We start from the raw sequence: 12432 nt of genomic DNA, 5'->3' as shown, positions 1-12432 counted from the left end.
CGTAGTCAAAAATGGGGAATTGTTCGCAAGTTGAAACTTTGTCACCGATGCTTGAAGGGTCATTTTACAGCTGGTTATAAATCGACTGCACCTTGCAATGTTAATAGTTGTACCCGTAATCATCATCCTCTGTTGCACAACGGAGAGTTAGTTGCTAAAGACGCTCCAAACAATGGCAAGGGCGTTACTACAATGCGGGCTGTCAACGTTAACATGCCCAATTTTGGCGAAGGCAGTACCCTTTTCCGTGTCCGTTCCGTAGTTCTACACTCAAGCAAACGGAATGTATCAACATACGCTTTCATAGACGATGCGTCGTCGCTCACCCTTATCGACGAAGAGCTGCTGAATAAGCTTAATATTAAGCGCACACCACAACCACTGTGCCTGCGCTGGACTGGTGATACACATCGGTAAGTGGACGAGTCTGTCGTTGTCGACTTAGCCATATCAGCTAAAAACGGTAATAAGAAATTAGGGCTTAAAGGCGTTCACACAGTCAAAAAGCTTGACTTGCCTCTTCCATCGATTAACGCTGCTAAACTGCAGTCCAAATTTCAATATTTGAAAAGATTGCCTCTGGAGTCCTATTCAAATGCGGTACCACAACTATTGATTGGTTTAAACAACGCTGCGCTTGGTTTTCCAATCAAATCTTTATATGGCCGTGAAAATGAGCCAATAGCAGAGAAGTCCAAATTCGGATGGACATTGAAAGGACAAGCATCAAGTACAAATCATGATGCGGCACACCCTGTCTTTCACATTTGCGACTGCTCCGCACAGGCTGAACTCGTTAAAATTACTAAGTTGTACATTTGCCTCGATAATTTGGGCGTGTCAGCCAAATCTTCTGCTTTAATGTCCAAAGAGGACGAACTTTCTATGGTACAGCTACAACAACACACTGTGCGAGTTGGTAATCGATATCGAACCATCTTATTGTGGAAGCATCCTAAAATGCATCTACCCGATAGCCTACCAATGGCCTTATTTCGAGCGAAGTGTTTGCTGAAGAAGATGCAACGAGACCCTAACTTGGTGAGGTGCTTCAGCAAAAAATTGATGAATATGTTCAAAAGGTGTACGCTAGACGTATGACAACAGTCGACAGCGCCGTTGAAAGATACTGGTATCTACCGGTTTTTGCAGTTATTAACCCCAACAAACCAAGCAAGGTGCGCTTAGTCTGGGACGCAGCCTCGAAGGTAGTTGGTGTATCCTTGAATACCATGTTGCTTAAAGGCCCAGACCTAACGACCCCTTTGTTGTCGGTGTTGTTTAAATTTCGACAAAAGCGAATTGCCATGTCAGCCGATATTGCTGAGATGTTTCACCAAGTTCAAGTCCGGGAACAAGACCAAAATTTCTTGCGTTTTCTTTGGTATGAACAGAATGCCAACCAGCCAACTACATTCATGATGACTGTTATGACCTTTGGGGCCACCTGTTCGCCCAGCTGCGCTCAATATATCAAGAACAATAATGCAGCCGAATTTCGTGAAGAGCTCCCTGGTGCTTCGCAGTGCATAATAGAAAACCACTACGTCGACGATATGTTAGTTAGCGTGGATATTGAAGAAGAAGCTATTAAGTTAAGCGAGAGATGTGCGTCCCGTACATGCGATGGGAGGCTTTCACATAAGAAATTTTTTATCGAATTCAAGTCGTGTGCTAACCGCCCTAAATGGCAGCTCCACCGATGCACTATGCCTTGATTTTGAGAACGAGCAGCTAACTGAGAAGGTATTAGGCATGTGGTGGGTTACCTCTAGTGACCATTTCGCCTTTCGTGTATCATCCAAATATAAGACTTCTGATCTTCACTGATTAGGCTGATAGGTTTCTACGTTGTATACGCCAAAGTTATCCTGCAGGAAATATGGCGAGCTGTATGCGACTGGGACGACCCAATTCCAGATGACCAATTTGCAAAATGGCTGCGGTGGATTAAGCTTATTCCAAAAATAGAAAACCTAGGGACTCCACGTTCTTATGCGCGAATCAAATTGGACGATACACCTCAAATAGAGCTACAAACCTTTGTAGATGCAGCTGTATGCTACCTACGATACTCACATGGTATATTAATTCAATCGACTGTATGATGATCGCCAGTAAAACCAGAGTGGCTCCGCTTAAATTATTGTCCATACCTCGCCTGAAACTTAAGGCAGCACTGTTGGGAGCCTGCCTTGCTAAGCATATCATCGAGTCGCATTCTATTCACCTTGATAGTTCCGTATATTGGTCAGATTCACGAACGGTATTAGCCTGGCTGTATGCTGATCATCGCCGCTACAAACAGTTTGTGGCTTTTCGAGTTACTGAAATTCTAGAACTTACCGACGTCAGTGAGTGGCGCTGGGTTCTGACTACAGCAAAAGTTGCTGACGAAGCCACCAAATGGAACGGTGATCCAGATTTTTTAACGATAGCCGATGGTTTAGAGGACCATCCTTTTTATATCTTCCGTGTGACGAATGGCCCATGTCTAACGGAACGCAAAGTATATCAACAGAAGAACTCCGTCCTTAGTTTATTGGAGCTCATTGTATAATTTCAGAACAACTTCTTATGGTGCCCAAACCTGAGAGATTTTCTACATGGGACCGTCTCCTCCGAGCAACCGCCACGACCTTGTACTGCGCTCGTATTTGGTTAAGCGTAATGCGAGATAATCAAGTCTTACAAAGCGTTGCCACTACCGACGATTTTCGTAAGGCAGAAAACTTTCTTTGGAGGAAAATCCAGCAAGACGTTTTCAATGATTCAATAATATCTTTATCGGTTGGGAAGGCCGTTGACAAATCTAGCAAAATATTCAAATTATCACCCTATCTGGATGACAATGCTGTTTTGGGAATAGATGGCCGAGTTAAAATAATAGGGCGCACGGACCAAGTTTTGCTGCCTAACAATCATCACATTACGCACTTAATTATAAATCACTTTCATGTCAAATATCATCATGTGAACTCGGAGACAGTCGTCAATGAAATTCGGCAACACTTTTGGATTTTAAAACTTCCCACCGCAGTTAATCGAATTCGTCGCAGCTGTCAGGTATGCAAAAACAGAAGCACTCAACCACGTCCACCTAGAATGGCCTGCTTACCTACAGCCGGATCGCACAATTTTGTCGTCCATTTTCCTATGTAGGGGTTGACTACTTTGGCCACTTCTGGTCACGGTTAAAAGGAGCACCGAAAAGAGATATGGGGTATTATTCACCTGTCTGACAGCCAGAGCGGGGCATCTCGAAGTGGCATATTCGCTTTCTACAGACTCCTGCATTTTGGCTGTACGTAATTTTATGGCACGTAGAGGGAGCCCATTGGAGATATGGAGTGACAACGATACAAATTTCAAAGGCGCTGAGAGGGAATTGAAGTCTGCGTTTACGCTCCTAGACCAAAATCGATTGACGAGAAACTACACTTCGGCTGCAACCAAATGGCATTTCATACCACCCGGGTCTCCACACATGGGCGGAGCATGGGAGGGGCTAGTTCGCTCAGTCAAGGTTGTCCTACAACAGATATTGACATCTAACTGTTCAAATGACGAGATTCTTCATGCTGCTTTAATGGAGGTGGAGATGACAGTTAACTCGCGACCGTTGACTTATATTCCTATTGACCACGTAGAAGAAAAGGCACTTACACCCAACCACTTCCTATTAGGCAGCTCCAATGGTGTTAAGCCGATTGCAGAACCAGTTACTGAGGGCGTCCTAATGCGTCGTAACTGGCGAGCATCACAAAACCTTGCGGACGCGTTCTGGCGACGTTGGGTCACCGAATATTTGCCCACCATCACTAGGAGAACTAAATGGTTCGAAGACGTAAAAGCAATAAAAGTCGGAGATATTGCATACATAATATAGTTGATCCAAACAACCCAAGGAACTCTTGGCCCAATGGTAAGGTAATTGGCGTGCGAACGAGTGTCGACGGAAGGGTTCGAAACGCTACTCTCGAGACAATCTGTGGAATCTATGAAAGACCTGCTGCTAAAATAGCCGTTCTAGATCTGAAAAGCTCGGTACATCCTAATCGGCAGGATATACCAGGGGGAAGTGTTACGAACAGTCTGGCAGCACGGTCAGGATAGATCCCACTGCTCAAAAGCAACACTGAAATGCGTGTCGATCGGTGATTGGTCGATGAAGAAAGAAAAAAAAGAGAGAAACATAGGAAATCGAAAGCCGTGTAGGAAAAAGGCAGTACGCGAACAGACATCAGGGCAGACAGAGCAATCAAATTTTTTTATTCATTTTGTACAGCTTATTTAAATAAAGTTATTGAATTGTAAATAAAGTTATTGAATTGCAAACAATTTTTGCCAACACCGTTAATAGTGTAAAATAACATCAGGCAAATTACCACCACGACCACGCTTACAGGACAATATCCTTTTCATGAAATTTTCCATTACCAAATTGCAAAGTGGCTGGCCTATGTCCTCGATATCCTCACGAATTCCATCTTTGAGATCTTGAATCGACCCTGGGCTGAATCGACACGTGGCCCCAAGGAAAAGAGTCACAAGGTGTTGAATCACAAGATCTCGGTGGCCAATTGTGATCACCTCTTCGAGAGATAACACGGTCCGGAAACTTTTCCCGTAAAAGATCAATGGTTTCGTTGCTTGTGTGGGAAGTAACACCGTCTTGTTGAAAATAAACGTTGTCCAGATCAATACCATCCAATTTCGGCCATAAAAAATCGTTAATCATCTCTCGATAGCGATAGATAACCCCTGTTATTGGAAAACCCTTTACATCACAAAGGCAATAGTACAACAAATGCAGAGTTCTGACAGAAACTGTATCTAAAGGGTGTTTGGTGTATTGAAGTCGAGCATCAGATGCTTCCGGTAGCACAGAATTTACAATACTGCCATGAAGTCTCAGCCCTTTTTGTGAGCATTTGCGATATACGAGTATTGCATAATATGATGATAAAAACGGATATTACATTGAACGAGATAGACGATAATGTTGTAGGCTTTGATTACGAAAATTTGACACAGTGCGCGAAGGAGAAAGGACAAGGTCTATATATATTTCCACTCTCTAAATAAGCCAGGAGGATGTTTCCGTGTGTAGAAGTCCACACAAGTGGGGGAAAGTCCCTGATAGCCATTCACTTTGGAGTAGCCAGAACGATTCTTCTGTTGCGGGGTTTAAGGGCCGCTTCATGAAAACCCACTCTTGCCACCCATAAAAACGAAGACTCGGATAAGAACTGTTTCCTCTGACGTCGACCCCTCCAAGCGAACTAAAGATTATCATTTGAGGGCATGAACCTGAAATGTCCGGTCCCTTAATAGGGATGTTGCCTTTATCCGGCTGGTTGCCTGGATGCCCTCGTAAGAGCAAACGCAGACAATAGTTCTATTCAAGAGATGGGATGGACAGGGCAAGGCAAGAAGAGCATGTGACCTTACGACGTCTGCTGCAGCTGCCACAAAAGGAACGCAAATTTGGTGTTGGATTAATATTGGAAGAGAGACTTCGTCGCTAAGTACTTTCACTCACTCCGGTGGACAAGTCTCCCGCAATAATCTGAATCAAAGCAAAGAGTTTTCAGCATCTCGCTCATTTGCCCCACGCCCCGACAGAAGCGAAGAACGATGCGACCACAGATTCCCTCTATGAGCGCATAGAACGTTCCTATGGGCACTGCCCCCACCACGATATAAAAATCTTTCTTGGTGACTTCAATACCAGGGTGGGAAAGGTGAGAATTTTGGTCGCACATCAGAAAATTCAGCCTACACAACGAAACATTCGGTAAGGGAAAGAGGCTTATGGCCGGGGCTCGAAACTTGGCAGCATGCAGCGCCAGAATCCAGCATAAAACATACAAAACTACAAACAAGCTACGTGCCCGTCTCATGTTGCGATAGATGGAAGACACGCTTTTAGCGTTTTAAATGTACGTACGATCCGTGCACCCAACAATGACTCGGATCATTACTTTGTGGAGCAAAAAACGTACATACATCTAACTATGCAAATAATGTTCGACATCAGAAAGCTGCAATTGCAACAGACAGCCTCGATACCCCAATAGTTTATGACAGGACTGTCGTTCCGCTACTCGATCATAACGAGGTGAGAATAGCGATATTGAGGGGTAACGACCAACAATGCCAGCTGAGCAATGTAAACGCGGCGGCGAGGAGCTGATAAGATCTATGCAAAACGTGGTCTGATGAAATCATGACTGCAGACTGGAACTTAGGTGTACTCTGCCCAATCCACAGTCTATGTTAATTACAGCCTATAAGGTTCTAGTCCACCATAAACCAACTTATTGGACCTTGTCAATGTGGCCTTAAGCCTGGAAAATCTACAATCGACCAGATAATCATAATACGCCAACGTCGATTTTAAAGCTATATTCGACGGTTCGAAAAGGAGTTGCCTATATGCCACGATGTCTGAATTTGGTATCCCCGCAAGCTAATACGGCTATACAGGACCTCTCCGAGCCGTTTGATACCAAACGAGGTTTCAGACAGGGCGACTCGCTGTCGTGTGACTTCTTTAACCTACTGGTGGAAAAGATTGTACGATCCGCAGAACTTAATCGCTCATGCACAATTTTTTATAGAAGCGCACAATTGTTGGTGTATGCCGATTATATTGGTATCATCGGCTTTAACAACCGCGCTGTTAGTTCTGCCTTTTCCAAACTGGGTAACGAAGTAAAGTGAATGGGTCTGGCGGCGAACGAGGACAGAACAAACAATCAGTCGGCACACTCACGTATCGTCACCTACGACAATGTTGACAGTTTTGATTTCGAGGTTGTAAGAGACTTCGTTTATTTAGGAATCAGGTTTAACACCAAAAATAAGGTTTGTCTTGAAATCCAACGGGGAATATCTCTTGCCAACAAGTGCTACTTTTGACTAAGTAGGTAATTTAGTAGTAAAGTCCTATCTCCACGAACAAAGGTTTAGTATAAGGCTCTCGATATGTCTGTCCTAACGTATGGCGCCGAAGATTGGACAATGTCAACATCCGATGACGCTTCCTTTGGAATATTTGACGGCGAGTATCGTTGGATATGGAACAATGAACTGTATGAGCTTTACGACGACGTAGACTTAGGGCAGCGAATAAAGATTGAGTGGGTTCGTTGGCTGGATCATGTCGTCCGAATTGAAGCAAACGCCATGGCTCTGAAAGTATTCAATGCGGTACCAGTTGGTGGTATCAGAGGAAGAGGAAGGCCTCCTCTGCATTGAAAAGCTCAAGTGGAGAAATACTTTGCTTCATTTGAAAGAAATTACTGACGCGCTTTGTTAAACTCGGCCAAAATCGCGTAAGAGGTTATAGCACCAATGAAGGAGAAGAAAAAGATTCCAATAATTTCATTTGAATTGCTTGATTCTATTATTTAATAATACAAAAGATTTCCTCAAACACCTTTCATTTGATACCAATGTTATAATAATTTATATCCATATATCCTCTTTTATACAATAATTATAGATTTAAATAAATTCCAAAATATTTATCAACATTTTAAATTTTTTATTAATAGAAGGTTTTTTTTTTAATCTCCTTCAATATCGGCACATTTAAGTCGAAATTTTAAGTATCTAAAGTTCTCGTTCTATTCAGTACAGAGTTATCAAAACCAACACTAGAATGTGTTAATAAAAAATTCTGAAAAAAATAATCTTTAAGTATCCGGTTAGAGTTCATAAGTATTTTAATTTTCTTAACTCGAGTGCAGTATATGGCGGCCGCCGTAGCCGAATGGGTGCGAGATTACCATTCGGGAGTGCGTACGTTCGAATTTCCGGGAATGAAACAGCAAAATGATAGGAAAAGTTTTTTTTAATGGCGGTCGCTCCTCGGAAGGTAATGGCAAACCTCCGAGTGCATTTCCACCTTGAAAAAGTCCTAATGAAAAACTATTTGCCATTCGGATTCGCCTTAAAACTGTAGCTTCCTCATGTGTGAAACAACATTAAGACGCTTGCCGCGAATAGCATCAATAGCTCAGTCAAACATCTAACAGAAGTGTTGTTGTTGTTAATAAAGTGGTAAAGTCTTTTAGTTTTTTATCCTAATTAGTGACCAGTACCGTCTTACTACCACTGTTCTCGTGGGATGACGTCTTTTTTATTGTTTTTTTGTGTTTTGTTCTAAGTCAGATCCATTTAGTGAGGTCCAAGTATAGCAGCAAATTCCTTATCTCGATGTCCAAAATTTCATTAATTTGCTGTAAGAAAGGCTTACCGAAGGAGCGAAGTCGTGCCCTAGCTAGCCCTGGACATTCACATAAGTAGTGGAAAAGACTTTCCTTCACCCCTTTCGCTTGACAACTTCAGCAGATTGGATTGAAGGGGAGGTTGAGTCTGGCTCAATGATCCCCTACTTTCCTATGACCTTTAAGGGTTGCAGTGATGCGTAAAATGTTTGGTCGAGAACATCCTAACAGGTGATTCGTCCTTTGGATTTTGTACGACGGTCATGTGTTTCTTGTTGTAATACATGTAGTTAATTGCTTTCATCTTCTTTCGGCTAAAGCATGAAAGTGTGAAGCAATGGATGCAATTATTGTGTTTAGTGGGGTGGGGACTGCCACCGCCTCTGCTATACCTTCGAACCTTTTCTTGCTATCTCATCCGCTATGTCATTACCCCATATGTTCCTATGACTGGAAACCCATATCAGAGTAATTTTAAGTCAACGCCTAAGTTATTCCTGTTCCTGTCTACACTGTGAAACTAGTTTGGATTTTCATTCTTCTCCGAGTTCTGCCCGGTACACGCTGTGAACTGTGGTTCATCTTAGAACCGTCAGTTTAGATTTCAATATCGTATCTTTCAATCACCTTCCCTTTGCTCCATTCGGCTCTCGGTGGAAAACGTTCTGTAAAGTCTTTCTTGAAGTTAAGGTCGGGGACTGTGTAGCCTGATCTGTTTTTAAGCAGCGAAGGTCCCTGTAGGAGGTCCTGGTTTGGTTGTATTTCTTTTCTATTGCGGGCCTTCAGACTGGTGTCGCAAGTGCTAGTATTGGCCTTACAATGGCTGTGTAGGACTAATTGGATAGTTTTGGTTGGAGATCCCATTTTTTACCCAACATTCTCTTGCACGTGTAAAGAGCTAAATTCGCTTTTTTTACCCTGTACTCTACGTTGGACTTCCAGCTGAGTTTGGGATATAATATAAGAACTAGGTATTTTGCCTGTTGGGTTAGCGTAAAACTAACGCCGTTTAGTTTTGGAGGACTAAAGTTTGGTATCTTGGTTTTCTAAGTGAATTGCATCAGTTCAGTTTTGCTCGGGTTTACTTAAACCACAGTCAGTGGCCCAATTACTGAGTAATACCAGAGTTCCTTCCATAATCTGATTGTGGAAACATTCCTGAAACCATGAGCACTATGTCGTCCGCGTACGCCACAATTTTAATTCCCTTTCGGTTGAATTTGGTAAGGATATTGTTGACAACTAATAACCACAGCAAAGGGGATAAGACCCCTCCCTGAGGGCTTCCCCTGCGGACAAACTGAGATTAAATTTTGATCTGGCTTCTTCCTTTAATTTCGAGAGCGCATTGCTCCACCAGGATTTTTTGCTATATTTAATTGGACACGACGTTTTGTAGGCCCTTCTGAGTGTCTTCACCAATGATGTAACCCTACTCTAAAGGTTTTCCGCGAGAGTGATTTGGCTGTTCGGAATGCTTCCCAACCTGTTATTTACTTTTCTTTTGAACTTCTCCAAATAGTTCTTAATGAGTTTCGATACAGTAAGGGTGTATCCACCCTCAGATGCAGCTTTGTCTACCCTTACTGAACTGTTTTCGAACAGTAGAGTAATATCAATCACTTCCGCCCATCCCCTAAAGTACTGCGTACTAGGAAAGGTGAAAGTGGGATATTACCTTTGTGACATACCGTCAGGTTAATAAAAATAAAATCGGTAAAAGACTCACCTCATTCATTCGTTTCCGAACTGGACCATAGAGAGTGCCTTGGGTTGACGTCGCATCCGAGTAGCAGGTTTTTGTTTCTAGCTTCAAGCACAATCCGACGAGCCTCCTCGGGTGGTGCTGGCCGATCATGTGCCATGTAGATGGAAGCCTGTATTATGCCGACACCGTCCGCGGTTTCCACCTCAACAGCTGTCACATCCTGTAAATAATATGATGGCATTAAAAATATGTTCCAATGTTTTTGAGCTACAATAGAAGATCTGGGGATACCTTCAGTCCGTTTGTAGAAGAGGCTGTGGTTTTTTCCAGTCGACCCCTTCAAATCGGTGTTCCGCAGCCAAGGCTCCTGGATTAGTGCGATGTCGACGTACTTCTCCGCCAGAAGAACGGTTGGGTTGTCCGTTGCAATCCGCGAGTGCTGCAGGTTTATTTGGAGACCCATGGTGCTGCTCGTTAACGCCATCGTTTTTGGTAGGAGCGGCGTCGTCAAGTTGCATGCCCGTGAGAAACTCGTTGGCGCCGTCAACTTCATTCTGCTCATCCTCCGGAATTGCAGAACAGAATATCTTCAGTTGCGCTTTCCTCACGTCGAACCGAAGTTTGTTGTCCCCTTTTCCCAGTGGCTCGATGCCCTTCTCCGATATGTGGAGAAGGAAGGCCACACTGTTCTTTTGCGGAGCCTCCGCTTTGATGATGCTCCAGTCATCCATCGGAACAGTGCGGTTGTGTGCTTGTAGGTATGGGATTAGCTGCTTAGTTTCGAACTTCATCTTCGGTATCCAGATGCGAGCTCTCGACCGTCCAGGGATCTCTATACTGTGCCATATGCCAGACTAGAATATGTGCCAGTTCGTTTTTCTAGGGTTTCTATATGGGGTCGGTTTCTCTAGCTCGAGATTGATATCGAAGAGAATCCAACTATGGTCCGAAAAGGATTTCTTGTCGGATACCCTCTAATTTTTGACTATGTGGGAGTTATTGTTTGTGCATAAAGTAACGTCTAAGACCTCTTCCCAGCCTGGAAAATTTACCCAGCTCGGAAAAGTGAAGGTTGCGGTGTACTCGCCAATTCTTTATTTATTTATGTTTTATATGGGCTGAAGCTTTTTTAAATACGTTAAATGAGCCTTGTTGGTATATTGCAATCAGTTTTCGTAGTAGACGCAGTAGTTTGGTACTTTGTTAATATTGTCTTTCAATAAAATCTTGGTTAATTTAAGCCTACCTTTAAGCTGTGATAGTATTTCATCCCGGAGTGTTATTTCTCACCTGTTGTGTTTTTTTTTTATTACAGAGAGAAAATTACTTTTTTCTTGAATCACATAACGGGTTAGGGGTAGTCAGAATTTTCAAAAAATTGAATTTTTTGTTTGCATTTTCTTAAAGTATAAAAATGTTGTGGAAAAATTTGAAGTGAATCAGACAAATACTTTTTGAGTTATTCAACAATTAACAAAGGGCGCTAGGGTGCTCCTAAATCAACAGCAAAACTTTAAATGCGTTTTCCTCAAAACTATGTTTTTTGAACTGGTGATCACTGTAACTTAAAAACCACTAAAACTAAAAACCACTAAAAAACTCGTACCTGATCGAAGGATTTTTGTTTTTTTCAAAAATTTCCATTTTATTAAACAATTAACTGTCGGTTTTTTTTCTCGAAAATCTTAAAAATATTTGCTGAGACCGCAATATTGTTAATTTGGAAAAAAAGCTTCGACAGGTACAAGATTATCTATTAATAAAACTAATTTCTCTTGTCCGATTGATTTTAGATGAATCTCCAAGAACTTGTGATGATCGCCGCAAGGGACTTCTGGCGAAACGGGCTCCACAAAAACAGCGATAACCTTCACAATTATTAATTAGATATATTAGTCTAGGAAAAGTTATTTTCTACTTTCAATTATCAAATGTTTATGAAATTTTTTTTTTTTTTTTTCGTATTGGTTCATGGTTTGGCTTTCATTTCATTTTATTTTGTCCATAATCCCATATATCCCATATTATGAAGTAAAAATTCCAGAGTCACTGAACAATAGAATAGGCTGCATAGTTAGCAACACCACACAAATTTTTCCCCTTACGTAAACGCATATACCCATTCTCTTCCCACAATTCGCCCCACCAATTCTTTAGAATCCAATAATCTTTGTTGTAGCCCACAACAAGCATAGCATGGTTGACCGTGTCTGAAGAGCAAGAGTCGTCGTCGTAAATACCATCGCTGTAAAAATTAATGAATGTAATTTTGAATATTTTTGTACTTATTTACTAATTAAAAAACAAAGTTTCAATAAAGAGAAAATCAAATGATGTTCGAAATATGGTCAACCATGTTATGAGAGAAAAATTAAATTAAAAAATTTGCAAGAATGAAATTTCTGACCCAGACGCGATAGGATATTCAAGTTTGTATGGAAGGTGCAACGTGCATATTTTCAGTTCCTAAACATAAACAGTTCC

The 12432-nt window shown here is 42.0% G+C and overlaps 1 protein-coding gene across 1 annotated transcript in view; it reads right to left on the bottom strand.

Moving 5' to 3' along the window:
* Positions 1–12432, bottom strand: part of LOC128869670 (procathepsin L-like) — a 43971-nt gene that overhangs the window by 13505 nt on the left and 18034 nt on the right. Inside the window, 2 exon segments of the mRNA XM_054112255.1 lie at positions 9970–10168; positions 10240–12193. Of these exon segments, the coding sequence (XP_053968230.1) occupies positions 11995–12193 (199 nt within the window). The 3' untranslated portion in view covers positions 9970–10168; positions 10240–11994.

This window comes from Anastrepha ludens, chromosome X (assembly GCF_028408465.1).
Source record: "Anastrepha ludens isolate Willacy chromosome X, idAnaLude1.1, whole genome shotgun sequence".
Classification (NCBI taxonomy): Eukaryota; Metazoa; Arthropoda; class Insecta; order Diptera; family Tephritidae; genus Anastrepha; species Anastrepha ludens.
This window is presented reverse-complemented; position numbering and strand designations above follow the sequence as displayed.